This window comes from Silurus meridionalis, chromosome 2, assembly GCF_014805685.1.
Source record: "Silurus meridionalis isolate SWU-2019-XX chromosome 2, ASM1480568v1, whole genome shotgun sequence".
NCBI classification, from domain to species: domain Eukaryota; kingdom Metazoa; phylum Chordata; class Actinopteri; order Siluriformes; family Siluridae; genus Silurus; species Silurus meridionalis.
The window spans coordinates 13,967,114-13,993,355 of record NC_060885.1 but is presented as its reverse complement, the minus strand read 5'-3'; the positions used below and the strand labels follow the sequence as shown (position 1 = coordinate 13,993,355).

Here is a 26,242-nt window from a genome sequence, read left to right as displayed (position 1 = left end):
ATTAATACTAAGCTAGCTGGACATGTTCATGGAAAGAAATAATATATCAATTTATTATTATTCAATGTTTATTATGATATTTAATGTCACCAGCTAAATTCTTGTTGACAAATAAGATAAATAGACAATTTACACTTTATTGGATAGGTAAAAAAGAAAGAATTTCACTGTGCTGTAAAGTACATGTAACAAGTATAAAGCACCTTTCTTTCTTTCTTTCTTTCTTTCTTTCTTTCTTTCTTTCTTTCTTTCTTTCTTTCTTTCGCATTCAATAAAATGTAGATTATTTTAGGTTATTGCTCTAAATTAGTGTGATATACTGCAGTTATTTAGATTTTAATATAAACCAACCAGTAGTCAAACATTTTTTAAAGTGCTCTCTTACTCCTAGATAATTTGAAAACACATTCTTTGACAAGATTTCCAATGCATTAATATAGTTTTGAATTCAATCTGAAAAATATGAGTGATGTCCAAAGCAATAAAAAGCAATATGTTAAGGTATATACAAAAGGAAAAAAAATTATAATAAACTGTGTATATATGTGTGTGTTCAAAAATACATTTGTAACTGTAAAGCCCATCTGTGGAACCTTCGTCATGAATACCTGCACTTTTAACCACAATCAACTTAATTGGGTCCAGGAATGTCATAGCTTTTTTTCTTTTCTTTAAAGCATTCACTTTTCATTTACTTACTTTCCTTTAATTAATCACATTTTTATGAAGTGCAAAAAATAGCTGCAGTTTTCCGCAGTATGTAGCAATGAGAAGAAGAACATTGTGTGCATTATGCTTAACTCTAATCCAAATGCAGCCTGGACACTACTACAGAGACAGCTATCCACATCTGTAAGCGTGTCTGGAACAAATTATGCTTTAACAGAATTATTAGCACTCTGTTTACTGATTTCTAAACACTGTAAATAGCACTGCATGCTGTGTCTAAAGGTTTAGTTGTAAAGAAATCCACTGTGTAAAACATTTACACTGTATAGCTGTTGTGGACTTCATATAGGATAGATAAGTAGATAAGGTCTTATACTAACTACAGGCAAGCACTTAAAATGTGCAGTGATAATCAGCAACAGGAATGGAAATGAGCAAGTGCATAAGAATTCTGGTGGATAATAACCAAGCAAATAAATCAAAAACACAAGGCATCACAGCCTTTATGATATCTCTAAAGCGTTTTAATTATATAGTTATATATATTCTGTTTGTGCCACAACTATGTTCCTAAATCTGATTGGTGGGAAAAAATCTCTAACAGCATCTCTGACAGTATTATGGCTATAATTCAAATAACCGAGTAACATTAATGTTCCTGTTAGAATATACATTTGTTTCACAACCACTGATTCAATGAGACCCGTATAGCATGCGCTCCACATATATTAATAAAATGTGTGTAACTGTAAATATATTGAGAAACTTTGTCTAAGGAAATATCTAGCTAACAAGTTTGGAAGAACTTTCTTCAGTAGTTCAGTCCGAGGTAAAGCTCATTAGAATGGGGGTTTTCCAGATTTCCTGGTAATGTGATAATGTTAAAATTATTGAGAAAAAAGTCTCTGATAAGAGAATAATTATTTATAACTGTAATAATTAACGTAATACACAGAACAAACTTGTTTTAAGAAAAATCCACAATGTTACAAAAATGGATAATCCATGATCTGATGAGAAATTAAAAACATAACCTGTAATTTGGTGGGAAATTATTTTTCTTCCTGGCCTGAGCTCTGTGAGGAGCACTGTACATCTCTTATGTACAAGTTATAAATTAGTAAGTTTCTAAAATCAGTGTAAATATAGCTAACAGAGACAGCAATATTGTGAGTGGGTAAATCCAGGATCAGGCATTTCTCCAAATAGGCAGAGGAAGCATTAAACACACCATTTGCCAAGGTTCCAAACACACAGCTGTTTGCAAATCTACCTCCAGTTTGTTGCATTGTGCAGTAAAAGTCTTTTGTTGAGGCTGTCCATCTCTGCTGACCCCGAGCTTCTGTTTCTGTTTTGGTCATTGTTCAACTAAAGACAACAGATCTTAGTTTAAAAAATGATCCCTCTGCTTACTGCAACATGTCACATGCACTTGGGCTCAATTCTGCTGTAGGTATGACCAAAAATCTCTTTGCTTCTCTTTGAAGAAAAACCTTTAACAGCAAGGTTATCAGATGTCTGTGAGGGACTACAGTTGTATAAAACAGACTCAAATTTTATGGTTGTTTGATAAAGATACATTTTTAATAAGATTGAAGAATTGATAACAAATAATCCAGTTGTGTAAACAAGTGTCATGTCTTCTTTATATCTCCTTTCCCCCCCTTGTGAATGTTTGATTTGGTTCATTTTGTTCTGGTGAAATTTGGTAAACTTCTGCTCTCAACCAGCTCATGCTTGGCTCAGTTCCAGGACTCTGTCACGCCTCCACACACTGTCTTTTTTTCATCTTTTCTCTTCTAACACAATGTGAAAGCAGCAAGTGTTTTTCTGGGAATGGTGACTCACACTCCTTCACAAGAATATCCTGACACACATTTGTAGGATGGATTAGTTGATGCTCTTTATGACCTTTAAATATGTTTAATATGTTTTTCTCTGTAGAAAAAAACATGGTTACTGCAGTAGGGACTCATAGTTAAAAGTTTAAAAGCATTTAGTATATATATTTTTAGTGTTTTGTTTAGTGTTAAATATCTATCTATCTATCTGTCTGTCTGTCTGTCTGTCTGTCTGTCTGTCTGTCTGTCGAGAGAGAGAGAGAGAGAGAGAGAGAGAGAGAGAGAGAGAGAGAGAGAAAAGAAGAGACCATACCGAAATTTAACCGAACCTTGGCGTGCATAAATTTTTCATGGTTCGGTTAAATTTCGGTACGGTTAGGGGAAAGAAATGCAAAACATAAAATTTTTGTATATAATGTAATATAATGCCTGCTTAGTTAAATGATATATATATAAAAAAATATATTTTATAATATTTTATAAAAATTAAATAGGATATATCAAAATATTTAAAAATTACAATTTGTAAAAAAAATTTATACAGTATATACATATACATATTTCATATATATATATATATATATATATATATATATATATATATATATATATATATATATATATATATATATATATTAAGGATTTAACGGAACATGTATTTATAATGAAATGTTTTGGTACAGATTGTTCTGTTACAGATTATGACTACCCTCCATCTAAAGCTGCATTGTTTTTAAGGTCAACCATTAGTTTTGAATATGTTTGTGCTATTTTCATATCAGCCTCTTCCATCATGCAATACAAGTTTAACTCTTTTGCAATCTACTATAATTGTAAACAGTGTAATTTCTTTCGACATAACTCAGTAAAACTGAATTAACTCTCATATACTGTATAGTATAGTTTCTAAAGTAGATCTCTTTCCCTGTTATCTGCCTGTATCTCTCTGAAGTAACTACTCGTCTGAGTTGTGTGATGTCATGATGATGAAATGCAGGCTCTGGTCAGTGTTAGGGCACGAGTGCACCACAGCTCCTCCTCTGCAGGCTGGAATTCTGTAGCATCTGCTGATATATGGTTGGTTTGTTTGTCTTTTGGGTGTGGGGAATCATTTTATCATGTGATAATCAAGAAGGCTGCAGAAGGCTTCTAAAACCATAATTAGGTGAGTTTGTAAAACTAGATTTTTTGCTGCTAAGCTACAAAATCTGTATTATTTAAACTCTTATATGTCATTAATTAAAACTGAGTGTAAAAAAGGAGAGTCTGGAACCATTAGTGCATTCTTAGAGTTACATATAATTAATCCACACCAGGAACAAGCTCAATGTTCACCAGAATTCCTTCAAAAAGGCCTCCTGTTTACACCTTTACTTTTGTGTAAAAAATACTAATCCCCAAAGACAGGGCCATATTCTTATCACAATCTACATGCAATGGAATTTGAACCCAACAGCTACTTTCCACAAGGCTCTTCTTATCCTATTGGTCCCCTGTACTTTTTCACAGTTATGTTCCATTTGTATGGTCATGCCCAGATCCGGTATTTATACAGCATATTTTTGTGATGGAAAAAGAATAACTGCTGTTATCTACACTGATAATAGAGCAGTCTGTGCTGGGCCAGCTGTGTATGAAATGAAAACGAGGCAGTAAAAGTCAAATCAGCATGATCATTGGTGTGTAGTAAATAAACCATCTAATCATGCACGGGTAGTTACTAATATTTGGTATACAATGTATTAATATTAACTAATAAACCATCTATTCATCCACGGGTCGTTACTAATATTTGGTATAAAATGTATTAATATTAACTAATCTCCATGCATTTCTTTGACTATATTGTAGAATTTGAGATGTTACACTGTTATTTGTGCAACAAACAGGCACACACATTTAACCACACAGCTTTTAGGCACTAAAATGACTATGGTCAGTCTGCACTGACAAAACAACATGGCTTGTCTAGCACTTTTTCCAGCAGGCAACAAAAAGAGCTTTCAAACCTTGTAAATGTAAACAGGATATTAAGGATTTGCTCACATACAATTTTCTTTTAGACTTAAGAGACTAAATCTGTGTTCCAGTTAGAAATTTTACTGAGGCAAATAATCTTTAGAGAACCCTATTATGTAATGTTTTGATCATCAGCCAGACAATATGTCAACATACACAAATAGCAACCAAATGCTGTGCAGTGCTGATTAATTAAATTATATTCAGACAGACTAATGTCATTTAATAATTCTGTTTGATTTGATTTTGTAAGAGATTTTTGTTATTTTAAAATATTTAATTTGGGCTAATAATAGAAATTGGCCAGCATGAGACCTAGTGTGCTGGTTAAGGTGAAAGTGCCTTTTATTGGAGAACTGCCTATAAACCCGTTTCACTGCACAGAGTTGCCATCAGTAAAAGGTTCTAATGAAGGCACACTGGGGTCATCATTGATGCAATTGACTTGCTAAGCTGCCCTGTGACAGCTGCACTCACCTCATTAGCATTCAATCCACAGCCACTTGAATACCACAGAGATGTGTATTCAGCTTGTGCATATTGTCATAGAATCCCTTTATCATGAAGTTTTTTCCCCTTGAAATGACAGGCACAGCTAGAATCACCACATTTAAAAGATGCACAATGAAGAGAAACTGTGAGGTAGGGTTGAAATTTAGATTGAGATGGCATGCCTGGTGCTATCCCAGAGAATGTTTAGATTCACGTCTGTTTAGTTTTTATATATATATATTTAGAAATCGTGTGCCTGTTCTTGGAAGTATACAATCTTAATTGTTTTATTGCAATTCAATGCATTTTTTGTTGCTCTAAGAAATAACACCATGTTGGACCTAGTTACCCACATTTTAACAAATTTATGAAAATATACATGAATGTAACAAAATGACCCAATAATTGACCAATGCCCACTGAGTGTTAGTTACTGGGTGCTGCTTGTCTTCACAGTTAAGTTTTTGATGATTATCAGTATTGGAGTTTTGGAGTTCTCATTCTTGATAGTTCTCGCAGTGACCCACAGCAGACATGCAATGACTCTTCTTTTGTGTCTGTTTAGTGAACATTGGAGTGATAAAAAAGAGCCAAGTCCCACCCCCTCTGTTCTCCCCTCTTCAACTCTCCCTCTCTCTCACTCCTGTTGCTCTGCCCGCTGCCTTCCCGGCTGTCTGTTTCCAATAGTGATGGGGAGGGAACAATGGTGAACTCTGTGCACCATGAAGGACTAAGGAGGCGACACTTCCTCAAAGAAGGCTTTCAGCTTTACATTTTAGACACACATTAAGGGCTTCTCTCTCTTATTAAAGCAAACAATCTTATTTCAGGGATCTTCACATACAACTGGCACGCTCACTTCATCCTCCTGCGTCAATAAAATATAAATGCAACCAATAATTTAAGGCTTCTGACATCAGAGGATTATGCAACATGAACCAAATATAAGTGAGTGAAGTCTGACTCATGGTTTATTGACTACAACCTAACATAACAGAGGTACAGGTCACTTTACTAACTAGACCTGCATTACTGAGCCACATTGATACTCTTAAACTGTACACGTTACGACCAAAGATTAGATATAAATGTCAATAAAAAATTTATATCTGCATTAACTTACTTGCTCACGTAACCACTCAAACACACACACACACACACACACACACACACACACACACACACACACACATAATGTTGAATTAAATTAAATTAAATAAAGATATCTTGTCTAAAATATTGTTTTATTTCTTATTATGTAATTATAGTAAAATTAATTTGAATATATTAGCCTATTTTTGCCTATTTACAAAATATAATTATGTAAATATCATAAAAAAGAAACAAGAACCCCCCCTACCCCCACCCTGTCCAACAATGTGAGGGAACCATCAAAGAGAAAACAACTGACCAGACAGCATGTGGCTTGTGCTGTAATTTTAGCACAGCAGTAATACTGACGTGGTTGTGATCAACATGTGTTAGTTGTGTAGGTGTTTTGAGTACAGGAAGTTTGATAAATTCTGCAAATCCATAACCAAGCTATAGTCAGTAACAAAGTGCAGCAGTAAAATATAGTAAGTAAGTCTAATTGAATTGCCTCAAAGTGTATATGCATGAGTTTGTGCTTGTGTATATGTGTGTGTGTTGTAAAGGACTTTCACTGACTGTACACATCTCTGTGATCTTTGGCCATTTAGTTGTACAACTTGTGTTGCATGACATGAAACGTGTCCACCCGAGCCACCCATGAATCCATTGGCTAACGCATAAGTGGTTGTTAGGAAAACAATAGCCTATGTTGCCTGACACTAAAATACCATGTTATAATACAAACTGGAAATAATATAATGGCTGGAGAAATCGACCAAATGATTTTATATAATTTAGGTATTGACATTTTCAGCAGAATAATTCAAACACACATAAGAGAGACACACATTGAATTCTATTTGCTTAGTCAGTGAACAACATTTTTACACACTGTATGCTTCTCTCTCTCCTCTTCAGAATGATTTCCCAGCTCTTAGCTCCAGCCTTTCCTGACTTCAGCACAATGACAGTATTCAGAGTGTTTGCTTTTAATGTCTGTAAGTCTAGGAGTTAAGCTTTGACTCAACCTGGGCCAGCACAGAGGAAGGTGCCTATAGGATAAACAAGTCTAAAGAGAACTTTTGGGTTTGGAAATGAGCAAGTCACTGTGGCACTAATACTGTCTGCACAGGGCCAGCCCAGTGAAAGCCTGCACTGTTAATGTACAGCCTCCCAAGGCCTCTTTAAACTAACAAACCACATGTTGTTTAGAGCCTTATGGCATAGTGGAAAGGCTGGTGTTATTCTCCTGTAACTTGCATAAGAAGTTATTTTATGACTTGCACTAAGATTACAAATTCAAACCACCTGCCAAAAGGACTCTCATTAATTCAAGACTGCTTCATTAAAATTCAGGTTACACAAAACATCCTATTTAACATTACAACATTCAAATGTATGGCTTCACATAATACATAAATTAAAAAACAAATATTGTTTCCAATTACTGATTGTATATTTCTGTACAAATTAAGCTGAAAGTGTGTCAGTCTGTAAGTGTGTGAGGACACCAAAAATAGTATAACTGAACTCTTATCACAACATGCCGGGCATGTTTTTCAGTCCAGTTGGGTGTACTCTTCCCCAGTGGCCTTAACCTGGAACAGATGCAAGTACCTCTGGTCACTAGTTTCAGCTGTAATAAAAAAGGACTCCCACATTTCAGAACAACATCCTGCCTTGAGAATGTGATGACATTTTTAGATTTCAAGGACAGTTAGTTTCTCTGCTTCCTGGCTACTATTGTACTGCAGTGATAGTGAAGATCCCCGGTGAGGCCCAAATCCCCCCCGGGTTCACACAGCAGTTTCATAATGACAGAGGATTTTTTTTCTTTAGTATGCATTATGCACTGCATCTATTTGCTTTAGCATTAACTTGTTCAATGAGCACATTACAATACAGCAAACGAGTTATAAGTAAAAGACAACTATGTCACAATACATTTTAATTTATTTATTCCTTAGTAAAATGTTGCAGTAATATTGAGTGCAAGAATAATTAAACTGGCATTCAAAGGCTTGACAAATACCTGGAGGTGTAATAATACACTATATGTCCCTTGAATTTGAAATTAACCAGAGAGCATTAGTCAGGAACCATTTTGTCATTGTTCCAACCAGAGGCAGGAGGAAGCCAGTCCATAGTTGACCAATCATACATATTAACACACTAATTTACACCTAGGGTGACCAACCAACTACTGTACATGCATGTTTTGGACATTGGGGTAAAATACAGAGAACTCAAAAACTTACACAAACATGGGGTGAACATGTGAAACTCCTCACAGGCAGTAATCTGAGATGAGGATCAGCTGATGCAATCTCTGTCCTTAAGGCACTGTGTTAAGGTAAATGCTTCAAGACAACATCAGCTCAGATGCCCAGCACATCCATTCCAATATAGTAGACAGTACATGCTAACTGTTGAGAATTTATTTGATAAAGGGTTTTTGAACCATTACTTGTCTTTACTTTCTCATATTTTCCAGTCAGGAAGGATTTCAACAAAACAGGAAATGTCAAAACAAAAGAGAGGATATATAGAAACTGCTCAAACCTCTATATATGGAATGTTATTAACTAATGCATGACCACATGACAACTATTTATATGCTGCACTATTAAAATAAAGCAACATAGCAAAATATGTTAAAAATAAGAAAAAAATGTATGTTCATACCCATATGTGGATCTTCATTCAATCAAGTGTTGTCCTAACATTTGAATACATTCTTGCCTGTAATGTCCATGTATATTGTAGAATTATGCATATTTTTTTTATTTATTCACTGGAACTATGGTACCCAATCATGTTACAGCATGACAGTGTTCCTGTGCACAAAGCAGGGTCCTTATTAACAGGACATACAAAATATCCTAGGCTACATTTAATTATTCTGCATCCACTATGTTAATTGAACCAAATTCATATACCAATTAATTAAACAAGGGACCATTCGACTTTACGACCACAATCGCTAGCTGCGGTGCTCGCGGCGTACGACAGTAAGAAACAAAATGGTGTAGAGATGATACAAATGGCATAAAATGAACGAAGAAAATTATGATATATACAGTATAACAATAATGAAAGAAAATTATGATAAAATACTACTTAAAGATTTTTATAACATCATTTTACAGTACTGTACATATAGCCTACTCTACTTACGACCTCTACTTACTCTACTCTACTTACGACCTCTACTTACGACCTATATTTACGTCTATCGGAACCAATCATGGTCGTAAGTCGACGACTACCTGTACGTGGAATGGTTATCTGAGCTATCTGGTTATATCGCTGTTGCCACATGATCAGCTGATCATGCTAATAATTGCATGAATATGTATGTGTGCCAGCATCACTTAAAAGTGTTCAGTGAATGTACATGTCATAGAATTTTGAGTTTTTAATAAATGCAAGTTAGCAAAATTATACGCTCGAGCGTAAAATGCTCTCCTGTATGTGAATTTCATTAAAACATGACTATCGCCCTCTTGTGGTGAGCAGGTTTTCAACATTTCTCACACGTGATCTCACACGTTTAGTAAAATTGTGAGTAAATACTAGTGGCAAATCACAAGATATAGTGTGGTCATGTGTTTGCATAGATAAAATATGTATAATTGAATTACCTTTTAATGAGACGTGGATAGAAGTGAAGATGTGGTGTATCTAATCTATAAACTAACTAAAATAATTTAATAATTATAACAATAAATAAAAAATATATAAATAAATAAACGAATGATGCTAGCTGTGTTTAGTAGTCAGATGGAGAGCACAGCTGTGGTTGCAGTTTTATTTGGACATAAGGTACACCTAAATTAGGCAGAGAAAATGCCACACCGTGTAACCTTTATCTTTAGTGACACGTGGAATCAGAAAAATCTACTCCGAAAATGTTATTATATAAAAGTTATTACGCTTGAGTAAGCAATCATACAATATAATTATTGTACCACTTACAATATGTCAGGATGGCCGAGCGGTCTAAGGCGCTGCGTTCAGGTCGCAGTCTCCCCTGGAGGCGTGGGTTCGAATCCCACTTCTGACAATATATTTTTTATCAGACATTATTGACTTTTTTTGGATATAGATTTGTTTGTTTGATTCGAATGGTTACTAACCAATAAGTACTTCTTATAATGAATGATTAATGATTGTTACCGGTGATGTGTATTCGAAGTAGCAAAAAACTGAAATTTACACCAGGCAACCCGAAAATTAAACACATTAGCCAATATAGTGCTGGCAAAAAGTGCATTTATAGTGGATAGTGGCGTGACTGTAATTCGCTACAGTGGTGAGTCACAGTCAAATCGATTTTCAGTATAATCGTGATCATGCCAGTGCGATATTGCTTCAATAGAACAGCTTTCTAAAAACAAGGTTCTCTTATTATTATTCTGTCGGCTTCTCCCATTAGGGGTCGCCACAACGGATCATCTGTCTCCATATCTCCCTGTCCTCTACATCTGCCTCTTTCAACCCAACTACCTGCATGTCTTCCTTCACCACATACATAAACCTCCTCTTTGGTCTTCCTCTTTTCCTCCTTCCTGGTGGCTTCATCCTCAGCATTCTCCTATAGATATAACCAATGTCCCTCCTCTGCACATGTCCAAACCATCTCAATCTCACCTTGTCTCCAAAACATCCTACATGCGCTGTCCCTGTAATAAACTAATTTCTAACCCTGTCCATTCTCATCACTCCCAATATAAACCTCAACATCTTCAGCTTTGCTACCTCCTGTCTTTTACTCAATAAGGTTAACATCAATTAAATTACACAGCGGACATAATTTGGTTAAATGCTCTGTTTCTTTTACTCTGGTGTTGGAAATAAATGCATCCTGTCCGCTATTCAAGACAAAATGATTTGATCTCTGGGCAAACACTTGGGGAAAGTTATACTCTGTTAATGAAAAGAAAACTTATATTAACCATTTCGGATTAGGAAGTAGGTAAAGGACCAGTGGGGTGATACACACAGTACGTGTTATTCCTATTTATTCATATTCAACTCACCACAATAAATAATTTTAGCTGTAATTATCGATACATATAAAAAGATGCGACTGAAGCAAATGCTTGAAATTGGCACAGGCGAAAGTGATCATTTAAAAATGTAAGTCATTAAATGAAAATAAAATAAATATTAACAGTTTGCGGCCCGGTACCGACCCTTGATGTATAGGAAGCCTCGACCAATCAAACTAGTGGATTTCACATAAGACATCAACATGAAAACATTAGGATTCACAGACCTGCCTGAAATATATTTTACCCTAGACTACACCAGACTGAATAGCAGACACTCGATTTTTTAATAAAACAACCTGGTGCAGAGCAGCATTTGGCTTATTAAAAAACAGCTTTTAATATGTCTACTGTAAAATACTGTGTGCTTTATCAGAAATAAGAATTATCAATTTGTTTTGCAATTTCCCCAACTCCATGCGACACTCTCCCAAGCTTTTACGTTGGAAACCGGAAGCGGAAGTGTGTGGCCTGTGAATTCTAGCAGGATGCGCGGATCCCGCTGAGGGATTTTCCTTTATTTAATATCCTCCTCAACCCCGCTGAGAAAAAAATAGCTATCTGAAATAGACATCTGCCATGTCTGAAACATACGGTAGGGAATGTTTATTATTCGTGCACCAGTGTTCAGGCTGAGTCCTGCTGGTTGTGCTGCATTGATTTTGCAGGTGTCCTGATGTGATGCATCGCAGTAATAACGGCTCGCAGGCTAATTCCGCTGTCCACTAGCAGCTCCGCCCGCTGGGATTAAGTCTGACTAGCATTGCACTGATTCTGCTGAATGGATCGACAGAGAAGCGACTGATTAACTAATTAGCACAGAAACGCTTCTCTTAAGATTCTTGGCTGCTAAAACATAACACGGCGCAGTGAAGCCCGGGGGAAGCCGCTACATCTGCTCCGCTAGCTGGCTTTAATCTCTGCGATGCTACACCCAGCCTCCTGTATTGCGCAATCGCATACATTTTGAACACTGTTCGACAGCACACAACGCCTGGCTATTGTGCTTAATTAGCAGCTGTTGTAGGAAAATGTTGAGGTCCTGAGGTGAACAACACTGCACAGCTGAGTCGTGTTTGTGTGTGTGCCATCATTTAATGTCAAGTCAGTATTATTAGCTATGCATTTCCTGTGGTGGGGAAAAGAGACAAATGCACCCATGTTTTAGATTCCAGAAATGCAGGCATTTACGGCATTTTCCAGACGCCTGTACCCAGAGAAATGTATATTTATCTCATTCATACAAACTGAGCAGGGATGGGTTTAAAGGCCTTGTTCAGGAGATCTGAAGTGGCAGCTTACTGTCGCTGGGATTTGAATTCACAACCCTCAGAGCCAAGTCCAGTGTCTTAACCTATAAACTACCTCCGCTCCGCCCCCAGGGGGCAGTGTAATATTAAAGGCGTAATGAAAAGACCAGATTTAAAGATAAACCAAGATTCAATGGTGATTATTACTAATTTACTAATTGGCAGGATACACAAGCTGGTCTAAGAATAGAAAAGTCATTAGAGGCTGTAATATAGAAGTAACGTTTTCAAGTGATATTTGACTCTACTGTTGATGGGGAAATGTTTGGTAGATATAAATTATTCTTTATTATCATGATATAAATTAGATAATCGTTTATGTCCACAAAATTATGCAAACTTGTGCACTAAACAATAGCTGATTTCTTTATTTTTTGTCCCAAAAGGCGTAGTATTAAAACAGGTAATAAACTTCATTATGGATTGCAGCCTTTCAGAGCATGGACACAAATAAACTGATCAAATCAAGCAGTGATAAGGAGATTTTAATTGAATAAATAATACTGTTTGTTTTCTCTGCAGATTTCCTGTTCAAGTTCCTTGTTATCGGGAATGCGGGAACTGGAAAATCATGTCTCCTTCACCAGTTCATAGAGAATAATTGTATGTCTGATTTCAATAACAGCACACATTCGTCATTAGTCATAACGTAACAGGAATATGTATTTTATTTATTCATTTTTGCTTCTTCAGTCAAAGATGACTCAAATCATACAATTGGGGTGGAGTTTGGCTCTAAGATCATCAATGTGGTCAACAAATTTGTCAAACTCCAGATTTGGGACACAGCCGGACAGGAACGATTTAGGTATGTTTAAAGCTCAGTTACTCATTTAATCATACATGTCTGTAATGCTGGTTTGCATTAAATTTTTTTCACAATGTGATATTTATGATTGTGCTGGTGCTTTCTCTTTCAGTGCAGCTCAATACCTTTTTTTGGGAATTTAGAAAGCTTGTACATTTTTATGAATTTATGATTTAATATAAATGTTGTTCAAATGCCTGCACTATTTATTCAACATCATCTTCCTCCCAGAGATTAGTTTGCCTAAAATGGCCACACAGTTTGCAAAATTAAATAAAAATGCATTCAACCCTTATTTTAGTGCTGAAATTGAAGGAGAGCAGGGGGAACTAACTACCTACCAGTAGTAATACTGAGTATAAAGCAAAACAATGGTGCAGTGAGTTGCCTGTGAGTGAGAGTGTGGAAGTGAGCGTGTGTGTGAGAATGGTGCCCAATGATATACTAAGTGCATCCACGCTAAATTATGCCACACTCTGTTGCTTGCATAAACTCTGGATCCACCACAACTTTTACCATGATATAAAATAAATAAGTATTATAAAATAATAATCATAAAAAATTATGAATTTAGGTATTTCCCATTAACTAAATATATTGGTTTGTACAATGGTTTTTATATTCTCTATATAACATGTAATTTTGTCTCCTTAGATCTGTAACAAGAAGCTATTACAGAGGGGCGGCAGGGGCTCTCCTTGTCTATGACATCACTAGGTAGGTGAACAGTAGCAGTAACAGTCAGCTTTTCAGAGCTAATACATTTCCAACCGCCACTATTTGGGCTTCTAGGCTTTATAACTAACAGATAGCACATTTCACCACAGTACTGTTAAATTGTCATATTTGTTTATTGAGAATCATTTTCTATAACAGAATAGTTCTGCAATGCATGGCAAAGTTACAGGCTTGTGTTAATGCATTGTTTCTATATTGGCCAATTGCATTATTTCACATATTTGAAACGTAATTAATTAAAAAAAGTTAATAAAAAAGAAAGCATACTGTTATATGAAATAAATCTTTTCCAGTTTAGAGAGCAGTAGAGTATTAGCATAGTTATAAAAGAAAACAAACTCAGATCTTCTGTGTAAACATTTCAGACATACTGTTTTATGTGTAACGTAAGGATTAATACCTAAATTAATGGCTTGAAAATGATCTGTTTCGTTCAAATGTGTGGAAGTTACAAATATGTGCAATTATGCATATGGGGTTTATTTTATGCTTTTATTAAGGCTATTGTTATAACTTTTAGTTTTCTATAACATACCATCTGTCATATTTTATTCTCTTCAAACCTTGCTTTTGTGTAAAGTGTACTTGTTGCCTGTATGGAGTCTTTAAAAAATAATGATATACAAATAATTCTTTCATTTTTTTCTTGATATTTTACTTATTCTTACATCAGTCGGGAGACATATAATGCTCTGACCAACTGGCTGACAGATGCCAGGATGTTAGCCAGTCAGAACATTGTTATAATACTGTGTGGCAATAAGAAGGACTTGGATGCTGATCGGGAGGTCACCTTTCTGGAGGCGTCTCGCTTTGCTCAGGAAAATGGTGCGTCTGCCTGCTTGAAATATAAAAACCTCTAATATGTACACAGAAGCTTTCTAAAATCACAAGATTTAATCAGTGCTCCTTTTTTAGATTTATTAAAAACAAAAATATTCAATACTAATTAGTAAATTCAATATTAAATAATATTTTATTTTAGCAGTTTTATTTAGATTTTCAAAATATTAAGCCCAGTACCATATTAATAAGAAGTATTCTTTTGGGCCAATTGTATAGGTTTTTTAAAAAGTGATGGCACAGTCTGTACCCAGAACTATGCTCCACAAGGGGCCACTGCAGGATTGTAAATGAGCTTTAACATCCCAGGGACTACCATGCTCTTATTTCAGTTAAGGGTGCCCCACTCACACCACCTCATTAAGAAACCTGACCTTAATGGAAAAAGAGCCTACTAAAGTATTTAAAACCAATATCAGTTCAGACTACTAGAGTTTTACTTTCAGTATTTAATTCATAAAATAATACTTATATATTTGTGTACTCTAGAGCTCATGTTTTTAGAGACCAGTGCTTTAACTGGGGAAAACGTGGAAGAGGCCTTTGTCCAGTGTGCACGGAAAATCCTCAACAAAATAGAATCAGGTAAAAGCACAGAATTCAACTTGTAACATTGTCAGGCAATTTAGGAGATTTGCTTCTAATAGGATCTTGTCATGCTGTTCAGGTGAGCTGGATCCAGAGAGGATGGGTTCAGGCATTCAGTATGGTGATGCAGCGCTACGACAGCTACGTTCTCCGAGACGAGCTCAGGCTGAGAGCGTGCAGGAGTGTAGTTGTTAGAGGAAAACAACCAGGTGAGACAAAACTGTACCTTTGCAATGATTGCTTCCAAATATGTGAACAACCAAAACACACCCCTTTGTAATTTCCTCAGTTTAATTGGGGCTTTATAAATAGGGCTGAATAAGGAAAATATTTGCCAAGTTCCTATGTGTACCTCTGGTATTTTGAACCCAGGCATCTGAGACAAACTCTGTCACCTTTGCACTGGCATTCGAACAGATGCACTGGGGAGGGATTGCAGCTCTAAAAATGCTACGAGTGCTAAAAATAGCAAGACTTCCTAGAGAATTCAGAGGTGATAGAATGGGCCACATTTATATATGTCAGATTTGTTTTTTGTAGATGTCTTGCTTGTGCCATGATTTAACTCCATTTGCATTTTGTGTATGTAACAATTTTTGTTATTAATTTCAATCAGTGGTTGCTGATTAATTTAATATTATATGAATGTAATAATAATTATGTAATAATTATTGTATGTATAATTAAGACATCACAAAGAGGTTTTATTGAGAGGCATTTATTTTATTTAGGCTTTTGGGTCTCTTTGTTTTGTGTTTTTTAAAGGGTTTCAAGTGTGTGTGAATTCTCAATATGTTAGAATAGTCAAAATTTAAATTGTCTAGAATTGTAGCTGCCCCATGATTGGAGTTTAACACTTTTTTGCCTATTATAATGGCCTGTCCTGTAAAGATTTCCCCGTCCCTTCACTCTTGTCTGTAAAAGGATGTCAGTGGTAGCAGCTCAGCAGCGTCTGTTCTGTATTTAGTTAGCTCTTGGAAGGCGGAGTCCACTTTTAATATAGGGGGCTATTTTCGTCATTAATGCCCCCTGAGCCCTGATCAGGTTTGCTTCAGCATGCCCGAGTGACGATGACACAGCGATGCTGAGCCACTCTAAGCATATCCTTCTCCAGCCTACCCCTTGCACAATTACAGATACACACCCAGGGTTGTCGTCTTTCCCAACTAGAGTAAGAACAAGTGCCTAAACCTTTATTCCCCACCCCTAGCACTTATCAGTTAGTCTGCACTCACACACAAATACAGAACAGTGCAGGCTATCGGTTATATTTAACTCCAGACACTCTGTGTCCTTCCCAGACCCTAAGCATCTTAGACACCTTATTTGGCTACTTTGGAATGCTAACCAGAAATAGAGATCCAAGGTGGAGCAGGATCCAAGGTATCTACAAAAGGAGAAACCTAATTAACAATGAAAAATAAGAGGGGCCTGGTGATGACTCTATATTGCTTTTATAAGTGTTAACATCTCTAAAGGGTCGTGATATTCCACATTATTAAATGTACAAACAAACTTATTAAAAGTGAGACGGTTCAATCAGTAATTAATAAACACTTGATTATTTTTCTTAGACTGCATGCTATGCTGTGTTTTATACCTTACTTATTTTCAAGGCTTCCCTTCTTTCTCTACAGAAAACATTTTATAAAGACTATTTTGGGAAGAGGACGACAGACCCAAAACAGTGGAGAAACTCTTCCCTCTCCTTCCCTTCACTCCGGTTCAGACAAGTCTAAGATGTTGGGACACCGCTGTGCTCTAGGACAATTCGGGCCGAGACAAAGACACCAGCTGAGGATGATGAATTTATGCCCTTGCTGAACGTTCTGCACTGAGCTTGACCCACTTAACCCTCTATTTCCTGTCCTACTCCCAATCAAATATTTAGGTCTTGTGTAAAGAGGAAGTTAAATCATTATTTTGAAGCATGTTTATGGATTGCATTTCCATAACTTGAATGATTAGGTTTTATCAGCTCAGGAGTGTCATTAGGTTATATCCGCTGAAAACATTTATTACAATTTTTTCTGCAGATGACAAACAAATGCCATGTTGTATGAATGTGATTGCTTTCTTTGGAAAGCTATGTACTGTTCTTTATTTCCATTGTTTTGCTTTTATTTTATTTTTGCACACATTATATATATATATATATATATAAACACACAAGATATATCAGATGTTACTTTAAAACCTGGAATGTCAGATTATAGCACATATTGAGGCACAGACCTATCTTCTATTCATATATAGTAATTAAAATATAAAACAATGAAACATGTTGCAGTCACTGTTTCATAGTGTTACTTTGCACAGCAAACTTAAATGCTGTCCTGTTTGAAAATGTTTGACTAACTCATGCCAAGTGTTATTAAACCTAGTATCACATTTTCAATGTAATTGCTATGTATCTGCATTCAACTTTATTCATACGTTCTTGGAAAATGTGTTTAATCCTACATTTCATGTATTCTTAACCTAGCTGTTACCGAAAACAAGGGGAGGGGAATTGTCAGATTTCGACATTGTAAGCAAACACTGCTGAACGTGTTTACAGTTTACCATTAATGGAGCACATGCTTCATGGGCCATGCAAGATATTTGCATTGTGTTTTAGAAAAGTCACTTTTTGGAGGTGAAAGAAAAATCATCCTGTATTAAATATTTACCTTGATTTTTTTGTGTTTATTTTTGTATTTAATGCATCTGTAAATGGAGCAGATGGAAGCAAAGATGGGCCAGCATTCAGACATGTTGCAATATTATAACATTTATTGTGATGCAAGGTATGATTGTTGTATGGTCCAGCCTTACTTAGAAACATCAACTGGCTCACACCAATAAACTCCTATCAGACTACAATACTAATATTAAATTATTTTAAAAATAAGTTCCCCCATGTGTACTTCCATGTTGTACATTTATTTTGGATGACATATCTGTAATAGTAATACAAAAATACATATAACATTGTAATAAAACTAAACACTTTATTAATACATTTGAGAAACACAGTGTGTTGGACTTAAGCAACACTCACAATAACTCTAACCTTATCAAGTAACAATCACATGAACACTAAAGCTGAGAGGAAAAAACTCCCAATGAGTCTGCCCTGAGTGACTCCAAATCTAATTACGGTCACTGCTCAAATACACTACTAAACATTTACATACAGCCCAAACCACAAGCAACGAGTCCCATCTATGCACCGTTCAGAATGGATTCTACAGCTTTCTACACAAACAATAACTGGTAGATCTTTGTGCTTCTCTGGCTCAGAAGCAAAATTATGGCTTCATTAACTCTACTAATTAAGTCAGTACTAAACAAATCACTATTACAATACAGACAAATGCCTTATCACTAGAGGTCCATAACAATTGTTAAAAGATAGGTAAATTCTCAGAATGTTAAATTATAATTGTACAGTAAAATTGGAAATATAGTGGTGCACCACTGGGCACAATATTTTGCAGAACCAGAAAATGTCGTTCAATTCTCATTTCAAAAGTCTTCACAAAACCCTGGTGTGTAATACCTGCAATTCATGGCGTCATTATTTTAGCATCATGTTTTTAATGAACCCCGCTTCTTATTTATACATTATTTATGAACCACATGCGAGGTAGACCACAGCACTACACACTTAATTCAAAGACATAACAATTGTCTACAAACCTTCCCTGAAAAAAGATATTACACATGAACCTTTGCACACTGTAGATTTTGAGAAATTTTGTAAAAGTGCTGAGGACATTATGACGGGTCAGAATACAGTAAAACTGGAATGAGGGATACTTTTAAAGTCTTTTACTGAACCAGACATTTCAAAATAAGTGTTATTAATGTCCTCAATGAATTTTACATCTATGTTGTAAATAAAACTATGGAATAGGTTGAGTGTTAACTTCCAAAGCGTGCAAAGTGGCAAATATAAAACATTAAAATCAACACATATACCTTAGAAAATACCAAAGTAAAAAAAAAAAAACAAAAAAAAAACTTTAGTCTAAAAATTCTGTCTGCACTGTCATTACAATGCAACTTACAATGAATTAAACAATGCTAAAACTAGCATAATTTTGTACCTTAACAGAAAGTCTCTGTTTTGCATTACTGCACTTGACTGGTCAGATTTGACTTTCAACATATTTAAGATATATTTTAATGTTGACAATCTCTGTCAGAATGATGTGGTGTTTTACATATATGTTAAAACACTAGTAACTAATGTCAGTCTACAAAAATCTGGTCAGGTAAAATAAAAAAAATATGTCGTTTTGACATTTGATTTATCATCATAGCAATCCATTTTGGAAGACAGGATATGCTGGATGCACCTCTCTAGCTGAAACTGATAAGAACGCTGACAGTGTTAGAGATTCACTGTGACCTGGCAGAGAAGCAGCGCATGTACTCGGTCATCCAAGGGTTGTAATCAGGGACAAGCTTGTGTTTGTTCAGCTTTTCCAAATCAGCTGATTTTGCTCTTCGCTTGTCCATTCTCTTCATCTGTTTCTCAGCCTCTCGTCTGGTCTTTGCTCGCAGTGCAGACTCATGAATCTAAGCACAGAAGAAAGATGATTTATAAACAAACTTGCCTTCAGTCTTTTATACCACTGAAACAGTTCAATCACTTTTTAAAATGTTCTTCAGTAATGCAAGGTTTCTACCAGTTTGTTTACAGAAATAACATGCAGCTGAAGAGCAGCTCACCTCCTTGGTTGATGCAGCTGGACCAACGTTGTGTGTTCTTTTTGAGGCCATATCTGCCTGTTTCTCTCCTGAGCCATACATAGCAAAAGGATGTCTGCTTTCTTTGTCTTTGGTGACATGATGCTTGGCTTCGGTTCGGGTTGGTTTGTACAAATGCTTTGGTTTGCTTTTTGTATTGCTCGGAACACAGAGATACTTTTTTGGTGGGACAACCAGGACAACAGGGGAGGGTGCTGGGTCTTTTCATTGTCCTTTTCCTGAGGTTTGGTATCTTCTGTTGCTTGTTCTGTTAAAAAAAAATTTGTCAGTGGGTTTTGGGATTAAAACATAAGCAAAATTATTTAAGGTGGGATACTTATTTATATTCCACAAGCAGCCTAAACATTAAGTAGGATATACCCGTCTGATACTGTGTACAGGTCTGATAAAGGCCTGAAAATGTGAACAATGTATAATGACATTCTAATTCAACCTATGAACACATTTCCTGCTATTAATATATTATGGATGTCAATAACTTAGTGGGCTTTATAACGGTCAGGTTTAAACAAAATCCTACCTCTTATCTGGCTCGTATCAGGTTCTCTCTCATCTTCAGGTGCATGCACTTCGTGCACTGCTGTCTCTTTTTCTGTGGGTGTCCTTTCCGATCTCTGTAGTCTGTAGTCTCTGGTCCTCTCCTGAGGTGTACATTGGCCGCTGGACTCTGCGTCGCTTTCACATTCATCCCAAAACCACGGGTTGTGTGTTTGCTCTAACATTCTCCTCGACAGTCTGTAGCTCACCAAATCCTCATAACACTTCGCGTACGTTTCCCATTTGGGATCCTTAAACTTTTTCATGTATTCTGACCTAATCCGTTTGGTCACCATATTCCTGGTAAGAAATGAAAATTTACTTAAATTATATAGAATAAAGTGTCGCTTATGAAATTGGGAAAAAAAACGAGTTGTATTTATTTGTTATCTGCATGACTCAAATAATATTCTTTGCAAAAATAGTTGCATTTCCTATTGCAAAGCTGTAATCATGATATACTTGCATGCAATAAGCATACTGCAGCTTGCCTAATGTTTTTTAGTGACTTACAAAAGACAATGTAACCAAGTGTATATGTAGAAATAGTGATAAACTATAAAATAAGAAGCGATGTGCCCAAAAAGTGATTGCTAAGAAAAAAAAGCTAATACAACCTACTAACTATCACTTATGGATCCTCCCTTTTCTCTGCTATAAGGGAAAAAGTAAGATTCAGCAACATGACTTAGTTTTCAAAGGCCTTGAAGCTCTTAGAAAACTTGGTGTGCAACTGTGAGGTCGGAAACTCATGTTTAACTCATTTCACCAGCACATGCAGGAGACTTGGTCTTCCTCTCCCGCCCGACATTTAAATCAAAACACGTATTGAGGAAGAGCCCTTTCATCCGAGGAAACCATTCGCAGATCAGCTGCTCGCGTCAGAGCTTTCACGCCCCTCCGGATATTCATGTTATTTAATATAGCACAAATAGCAATATGATCTATTTTTTAAAAATCCTATTGACAAAGATAAACGCAATGCGATGGCGAGATAACATTGTCAAATATGTACCGCAACATTATGCGTCATGTGTGTCTGTAGCCCGTGATTTAGTAAATACACGAGTGTAAACAGTCAGGTCCACCGCCATGTTTACATTGTGTACAACGTGAATAACACGCCTAAACTGTTTTGTTTTTGTAACTGTCCGCATCGACTTCCTTTTCAGTTTATATGACGCGTATCTCTGAACAATCTTTGAATGACGAACAACCATCCGCCATGATATGTCTAAATGGAATGCTAATGGTTAAAATCCCATCGTCGTGCCATGTCAGTTAGATCCAAATCTGGGTACGAAAGAGTATCTGGGTTCTTACTTACGGTTTCAGGTTGCACACCGGGAACAAGGCAGCAGCTGGTCTGGAAAACGCGACCCTTCCCTGTTGTTGTGCTGCTGATTTGATTTTAGCCCCGCCCATTGCTCGAACCCGCCGCCGGAGCAACAGGTGGGGATCAGACTGGGGGGTCGATTCCAACATGCAGGCACACTGTCTCCTATAGATAAAAAACAAAACAATGTGTACTATATAATAGAAAGAAAATATATAAAATTGGATAGCAATGAGCCGTAATATCCCTATACTAAATAGTCTGATCTGATCTGATGCATGAAGTCAAAACACAGACTGAGCTTGCAGAGCACAGCAGAGATGCCCAAACTAGTGCCCATAGGGTTGAAGTTGGCCAGTGGTGATATTGATATGGTCATGAGAGAAAAAGGGGGGAAAATGCCATTTGAATAAACCTAAAGTACCAGCATCATGTCACTCATTAGAGGTCACTAAATAGCAGTGTAAGGCACAAAGCTCTATTGTACAATACACTGGATTGTTTCTTATTGTACTTTAAGTTTAGCTGAACTTTGCCCTTAGTAGAAGGTTTGGGTACCTCTGATCTACAGTTTGACCAAATTGACCTATGTTTTGGAATCTAGTATGGTTGGTTATTTAAAACTCAAATTTCCAGCAGTAATATTCCACTTTTTTTTTAAAGCTAATTTCATTGATTTTGTCATTATAAATATAGAGGTTTATGAGACTGGTGTTTCTAGTGAATGGCTAGAGTATGCAATGCCCATGGACAGCACGACTGGATCTCTGTGCCCCTTCTAAATGAGGAATCTAAAATAGCATAAATTGCACTACATTATTAAGCACAGAATTAATCTGTCTGAGCCTTAGGAATAAATTTAAACATGTCTCATATTCATATAGGCCTATAAGAAGGCTGCAAATGACTGGCAAGGGTCAAATATCAGCTATGGCTCAAAGATGAAAACAAGCCAGACATAGTTAAGATAGCTGGTGTATCAGCTTTCACTCACCTCAAGTATATTCACACAGTGGGTTGAGTGTGTCAGAAATAGAAATGACCTTAGTGACCGCTCTAAGTGCTTTCTTGGACCATTTAAAAGCTAGTGTAACTTGTTGTAGTGAACAGGTGTGGAAAGTCTAATGTGGATACAATTATAGATTAATTGGTACTACTGGATATTTATCCATCATGAGTTTAATCTCCCTAATGAGCAGAATGTGTGCTGAAATTATGATTATGATAATGAGATTTAGCCAAAGGACAACTCAAAGCAAAGGCTTGTGGTATGCAAATAGACACAAAATACTGAAAACCAAAATGATACCAAAGAATGGACTTTAATAAATTAAAATGTATGTACATTTCACATTATGCTGTATGACATAGCATGTCAATCATCCTGGTGTTGCTTAATCTTCACTGAAGTATATCCATTGTGTAACACTGGGTTACAAAATACTTGTAACATTAAATCTGTCCCTTGCCAACGGAGTGCTCCACTGCTGCTCGGTTTATGGCGAGTAGACATAGATGATAACAATGATTTTGAATTTAGAAGCATTTGCGGTGGACAATGCTGGGTCCTGCCTCATCGTATTCCTGCTTGGTGATCCACATCTGCTGGAAGGTGGACAGGGAAGCCAAGATAGAGCCACCGATCCATACAGAGTACTTACGCTCAGGTGGGGCAATGATCTAGAATAAAAGAAAGGAATGTATTTTAGAAAGGATCGAAAACATCATAGGTGTAGCATGAAGATATATGAAAGAAAAGGCATTTCTCCATTACCTTGATCTTCATTGTGCTGGGGGCCAGAGCAGTGATCTCCTTCTGCATACGGTCAGCAATACCAGGGTACATGGTGGTACCACCAGACAGGACATTGTTGGCATACAGGTCCTTCCTGATGTCAATGTCACACTTCATGATGCTGTTGTAGGCAGTCTCATGGATGCCAGCAGATTCCATACCTTTTCAGATAAAAATAAAGATCAATATAAGATGACGACATACAGTTACATATGTTGGAGACATACACTTTGTTGCAAAGAGAGGGTTTTAATGACTCACCAATGAAGGAAGGCTGGAAGAGGGTTTCTGGGCAACGGAAACGCTCATTACCAATGGTGATAACCTGACCATCAGGCAACTCATAGCTCTTCTCCAGGGAGGAGGAGGAAGCAGCGGTGGCCATCTCATTCTCGAAGTCCAGAGCAACATAGCACAGCTTCTCCTTGATGTCACGCACAATCTCACGCTCAGCTGTGATGGAGAATTGTGTGAGTCAAAATAAAAAAACAGTTACCAAAATGGTTTAAAGATTAACCTGAATAAGATAAACACTGAGGACAAACCATCAGAAAAGAAAAATAAAATGTACCGGTTGTGACGAAAGAGTAGCCACGCTCAGTCAGGATCTTCATGAGGTAGTCAGTCAGATCGCGACCAGCCAGATCCAGACGCATGATGGCATGGGGCAGAGCATAACCCTCATAGATGGGGACATTGTGGGTGACACCATCACCAGAATCCAGCACAATACCTAAACCACAGCAAAAAGTCAAGTCAGTACATCACAAGCTGCTTTTTCTGTGCATAATAATATATTTGGTGGTATGTATTTGGTGGACTTCATGAAAAACGTACAACTTTGTTTAGATGCACTCACCAGTGGTACGGCCAGAAGCATACAGAGACAGCACAGCCTGGATGGCCACATACATGGCAGGGACGTTGAAGGTCTCAAACATGATCTGGGTCATCTTCTCACGGTTAGCCTTGGGGTTCAGGGGAGCCTCAGTGAGCAGAGTGGGGTGCTCCTCAGGGGCAACGCGGAGCTCGTTGTAGAAGGTGTGGTGCCAGATCTTCTCCATATCATCCCAGTTGGTAATGATGCCATGCTCAATGGGATACTTCAGAGTGAGGATACCCCTCTTGCTCTGAGCTTCATCACCTACATAGGAGTCCTTCTGACCCATACCCACCATGACACCCTAATAGAGTAGAAAGGTACATTTGATATATTTAATATTGATACATTTGACATTTGATATTGAAATATTAAATATTTATTCACCACTGAAAATGTCTCAGTTATAGAGTTATACCTGATGACGGGGGCGACCAACGATGGAGGGGAACACAGCCCTGGGAGCGTCATCACCGGCGAAGCCAGCCTTCACCAGGCCGGAACCGTTGTCGCACACCAAGGCGGTAGTCTCATCATCATCACACATCTTGGCAGGTTCTGTATTAAAGCATGTTTAGATATCAATAAGCGGGAGCTTTATAATACACGCAGCACAAAAAAATAGGCAACGAAAACGAAACAATAAAGAAAACGATTAATACTATACTTTTAACCATTTAAATATACAATTATTTCCATCACGCTGATGAAGTTTATAACACCGTAATAATGTAATTCTTCCGAATGTTATACATTTTGTATACAATTTCACACTGTGGTAGGTACGAGATGAATTTCATTTTTGAATGAGCTGATTCAAAATCATTTGGCCTTTGTTAAATAACCAGTTTAAGAAACAGAAAAGAGTTTACATATAAATATTTTATTGTCATAAACATTCGATATAAATGTCATTGTTTGATCCAAATTATTATTCTGGTTTGTTTCTCTTTGGAGCAATTTAATTTGATCTCTCTTTAAATCTCTCTTTAAAAAATTGTTTTGCTCTGCATTATTTTGAGAAACTAGCATTAAAAAAAAAAAAAAAAAAAAAAAACATTTTCTATGTGCCCTTGTTGCACGATGGCTTTGGAGAGCTATGGTGGTCAGCGCTTCTTACCTTAGGTGGTGCCCTTCTCAGATGAAGCTCAGTGCAGAATGAAACCTCTGCTGGTTCCAGCTACAGGGTGTCCGGCGGCCTGGGCAAACTTTTATACCCGATCACCTTCATTTCCCGCCCATTGAACATGGTCCATATGCTCTATTGGATTTTTTCCCAATCTTTGGCCATATTAGGTTCTTGGGCGGTGGGCGAAAGGGACTCCCAGTTGGAAGTGTGCACGGCTGTCCTAATAAGGTGACAGTCCTGATGTGAAGCCACGGCGCTCAGGCCGTATATGGGGAGTGTGTGTTTTCATTCGCACATGGTGCATCCTACTACGCTGGCATGCCTGCGACCAGTAAGAGTAGTCTGTCCTT

General features: G+C 36.8%; 3 protein-coding genes and 1 non-coding gene across 4 annotated transcripts; 2 read left to right on the top strand and 2 right to left on the bottom strand.

The window, feature by feature from the left end:
- The first annotated feature begins 10,096 nt into the window (after positions 1–10,096).
- On the top strand, positions 10,097–10,179 carry trnal-cag. Its single transcript has one exon. It is a non-coding gene; the product is annotated as a tRNA-Leu (tRNA).
- A 1,426-nt stretch (positions 10,180–11,605) lies between these two features.
- rab4a (RAB4a, member RAS oncogene family) lies at positions 11,606–15,663 on the top strand. The gene is made up of 7 exons (XM_046877288.1): positions 11,606–11,762; positions 13,000–13,080; positions 13,171–13,285; positions 13,940–14,002; positions 14,697–14,851; positions 15,356–15,451; positions 15,534–15,663. Exons 1-7 carry the CDS (start codon positions 11,747–11,749, stop codon positions 15,647–15,649), a joined length of 642 nt encoding a protein of 213 aa, XP_046733244.1. The 5' UTR covers positions 11,606–11,746; the 3' UTR covers positions 15,650–15,663.
- A 1,894-nt stretch (positions 15,664–17,557) lies between these two features.
- On the bottom strand, positions 17,558–22,224 carry ccsapb (centriole, cilia and spindle-associated protein b). The gene is given in 5 exon segments (XM_046877299.1): positions 17,558–20,023; positions 20,177–20,285; positions 20,288–20,462; positions 20,736–21,052; positions 22,080–22,224. Coding segments are annotated over 5 exon segments (879 nt in total). The 5' UTR covers positions 22,178–22,224; the 3' UTR covers positions 17,558–19,843.
- Positions 22,225–23,391: 1,167 nt separating this feature from the next.
- acta1b (actin alpha 1, skeletal muscle b) lies at positions 23,392–26,019 on the bottom strand. The gene is made up of 7 exons (XM_046872445.1): positions 25,884–26,019; positions 25,182–25,321; positions 24,743–25,067; positions 24,455–24,616; positions 24,145–24,336; positions 23,863–24,044; positions 23,392–23,768 (listed from the first exon to the last, which is right to left on the bottom strand). The coding sequence occupies exons 2-7, from the start codon at positions 25,308–25,310 to the stop codon at positions 23,625–23,627; spliced, it is 1,134 nt and encodes a 377-aa protein (XP_046728401.1). The 5' UTR covers positions 25,311–25,321; positions 25,884–26,019; the 3' UTR covers positions 23,392–23,624.
- Between the last annotated feature and the right edge of the window lie 223 nt (positions 26,020–26,242).

Coding starts and splice junctions, on each gene's coding strand:
- rab4a (XM_046877288.1), top strand. Junction 13,286..13,939: donor GCCGGACAGGAACGATTTAG/GTATGTTTAAAG, acceptor TTGTCTCCTTAG/ATCTGTAACAAGAAGCTATT. Junction 14,852..15,355: donor TCGCTTTGCTCAGGAAAATG/GTGCGTCTGCCT, acceptor TGTGTACTCTAG/AGCTCATGTTTTTAGAGACC.
- acta1b (XM_046872445.1), bottom strand. CDS start 25,310: ATGTGTGATGATGATGAGACTACCGCCTTGGTGTGCGACAACGGTTCC. Junction 25,068..25,181: donor TTGGTCGCCCCCGTCATCAG/GTATAACTCTAT, acceptor CTACTCTATTAG/GGTGTCATGGTGGGTATGGG. Junction 23,769..23,862: donor CCAGCACAATGAAGATCAAG/GTAATGGAGAAA, acceptor CTTTTATTCTAG/ATCATTGCCCCACCTGAGCG.